This window comes from Atta colombica, unplaced genomic scaffold (genome assembly GCF_001594045.1).
Source record: "Atta colombica isolate Treedump-2 unplaced genomic scaffold, Acol1.0 scaffold219, whole genome shotgun sequence".
Classification (NCBI taxonomy): domain Eukaryota; kingdom Metazoa; phylum Arthropoda; class Insecta; order Hymenoptera; family Formicidae; genus Atta; species Atta colombica.
The window spans coordinates 915897-918587 of NW_017259315.1; the positions used below are offsets into that span (position 1 = coordinate 915897).

The window sequence follows — 2691 nt, forward strand, 5'->3', positions numbered from 1 at the left end:
ATTATTATTGTAATATTGTATCATTCTTTATCGCTAATAAATTTTTTCGCATGCAAGTCGGATTTTATTTCAAATGATCACTTTTATTTTCAATTTGAAAAATAAAAGTGATTAATTAATAATTTTTTTTTACTTTGCAGAATTAAATTATTTTAAAGATAAAAATTTAGAATGTTTATAATAGTATAGAAAAATTAATTCATTGTTCTAAAAAATATATTAAAATATGTAGAGTGATTATATTAAATAGAGTGAAAAATAAAAATAACTTTTATTATCTTTTTTTTATTTTCTTGAGCTAGAAATTTTCAGATCTTACTATATGCAATAAATTCAAAAATAGTAATATTCTGCATATTATATTGTTTAGTTTCTTTTTTTTTATTATTTTTCTTTAGAACACTGTTTTAAATTAAAGTGAACATAAATTTCATCAAGATGGCAATTGGAAATATTATCTGTGGAGTAAATACTCCAAAAGTGAAGAAAAAGAAAGTTAAGGTATTTTTTTTTAATTAACGCATTGTGTTATATTATTGTAATTTATTAAATACAATTTTGGTTTTAATTTAATTGAATTATTATTATAATTTACTTAATTTTATTTTGTAGTATAATAAGTAATATTTATATAATAATAATGATAAGAAATTACACTGTAAAGATTTTTAATATACAATATTTTGAATTAACATTTTTCTTTTCTGACTGTAGCTATTGTATCCTTATGTTTTTCAAATTGTAGACAACTGAGCGTAGTTGGATAGAGGCAACATTTCAAAAGAGGGAATGTGCAAAGTTTATCCCAAGCAATGAGGATGGAAATAGGTAGGACTTCCTGAAATAAGCTGTAATGAGTATGTATATGTATAAAGTGTTTCAGGATTTAATGGACGAACTGTGAGAACATATTTTACTAGTGGAAGTAAGAAAAAGATATTATATGAAGTTTGGTTATACTCTATTATAAAATTATAAATAAGTATTGAAATGGAACATGAATTAGGAAACACGGATTTTCCATTGCGCAGAATATGAAAGTATATGTTTTGCATGGAAAAGTTAAATTATTTTTTTATCTCGTATGTATATTCATCATCATATTTACTATCTTTAAGTGATTTAGTATCATTTCGATCTGTGCGTTGATTCGTTCTCTGAGACAACGGCTAAACTCGAAAAGAATAGCTATTAGATTTCTATTCTTGTGAAATAATAACTGCCATCATTATACCAAAATGCCATCAATATGTTCCATTTCATAATATTAGTTTATAACTTGATAATAAAATATTACTAAAACTTCATATAACATTTTTTTTCTTATTTTCACTTGTAAAATATGTTTCCGCAGTTTATTCATTGAATATTGAAACACTTGGATATTGAAAAAACAAATGGTATGAAAGCGAGTAATACTCGTTTGCTAAAAATTGTATACTATGAATTCTATACTATAAATTGTATAAAATTTTCTACGATTACAGTAAAATTATAAATTGTAGTAACACATTTATGTTATTTTATTGTATAATAAATGATTCTTGATACTTTATATCACCAAAATGCAGCGTGTGCCATGGAATGTGACTTATTTTTAATTAATACTAAGAATGGACATAAATTCATTGCTTCTCATTGATTAGTTTGTTTTTATTCCTCTTTTGCATTTATCATTAGTTTGCAAACCAATAAATATTTTTTGTCATTTCAGCACTTGATTTCATCTTTTTTATGTTTAAGATTGCTAAAACGGAAATTTTGTCATTAACTTTCCGGGAACAGGCCGACAGGAGTCATTTTACTTTGTCAAAAAAATACTACATTCATGTCATAGCAACAAAGCTGATTTTTTATTTTTTTATTATTATATATAATATAAAAACTAAAATGACATGACAGACTGTCATTTTATCACTTTTTATATCATAAATAGGAAGAAAAAATCATCTTTGTTGCTATGATACGAAAGCATTATTTTTTTTTATTGCTTCCGTTGACCCTTGTTCTGCCTGCCAAACTACTGTTTTAGCATTCTTAAAAATAAAAATAATGTTAAGATATGGTACAAACGATAAATCAAGTTTGCGGAAATTGTATGACAAAATGTTCACTGGTTCCCGAACTATATGTCATCATATTTGTCATCATATTATTATGATTAGATTGTGTCTATTATTATAAATTATTATTATAAATTACAATTTCTGTTTTGATATATTTTAATTACAAATTTTCAGTCATATTTATATCTATAATTTGCGTTTTTTTACCCGCTCATTTATTGATTTGATTTACTTTTTTTGTTTCATTCTATTTATAGGTTTGTACAAATACAGGGCGATAAGAATGCAGAATATGATGTAATTACTACTTCCAGGTAAGACTCATGTGCATCTTGAGTTGACTTATATTGAATTCTTTTTTCTTTCATAACTTTGATAGTAATGTTACATATTTGATGACATTCTTGTTGTAGCAAATTTTTTAAGTACAGATGTTTCCATTCTTCTAAATGTATATTCTTCTTGCCTATTTCATTATACGAACTTTGTCATACTTAACTATCACTATGTTTAATTACATTAACAATTCTTTTTATGTGGCATTTATATCTTGTAATTTTTTTTCACATAAAAAATTTATATTTGTATATGACATATGGTATTAAAATATATATATATATATATA

The 2691-nt window shown here is 23.8% G+C and overlaps 1 protein-coding gene across 1 annotated transcript in view; it reads left to right on the forward strand.

The window, feature by feature from the left end:
• Positions 1-410: 410 nt before the first annotated feature.
• The window catches only part of LOC108687868 (transient receptor potential cation channel trpm), a 20586-nt gene continuing 18305 nt past the window's right edge, over positions 411-2691 (forward strand). The window contains exons 1-3 of the mRNA XM_018193884.1: positions 411-501; positions 746-828; positions 2324-2380. Of these exons, the coding sequence (XP_018049373.1) occupies positions 439-501; positions 746-828; positions 2324-2380 (203 nt within the window). The 5' untranslated portion in view covers positions 411-438. The remainder of the gene's footprint in view (positions 502-745; positions 829-2323; positions 2381-2691) is intronic.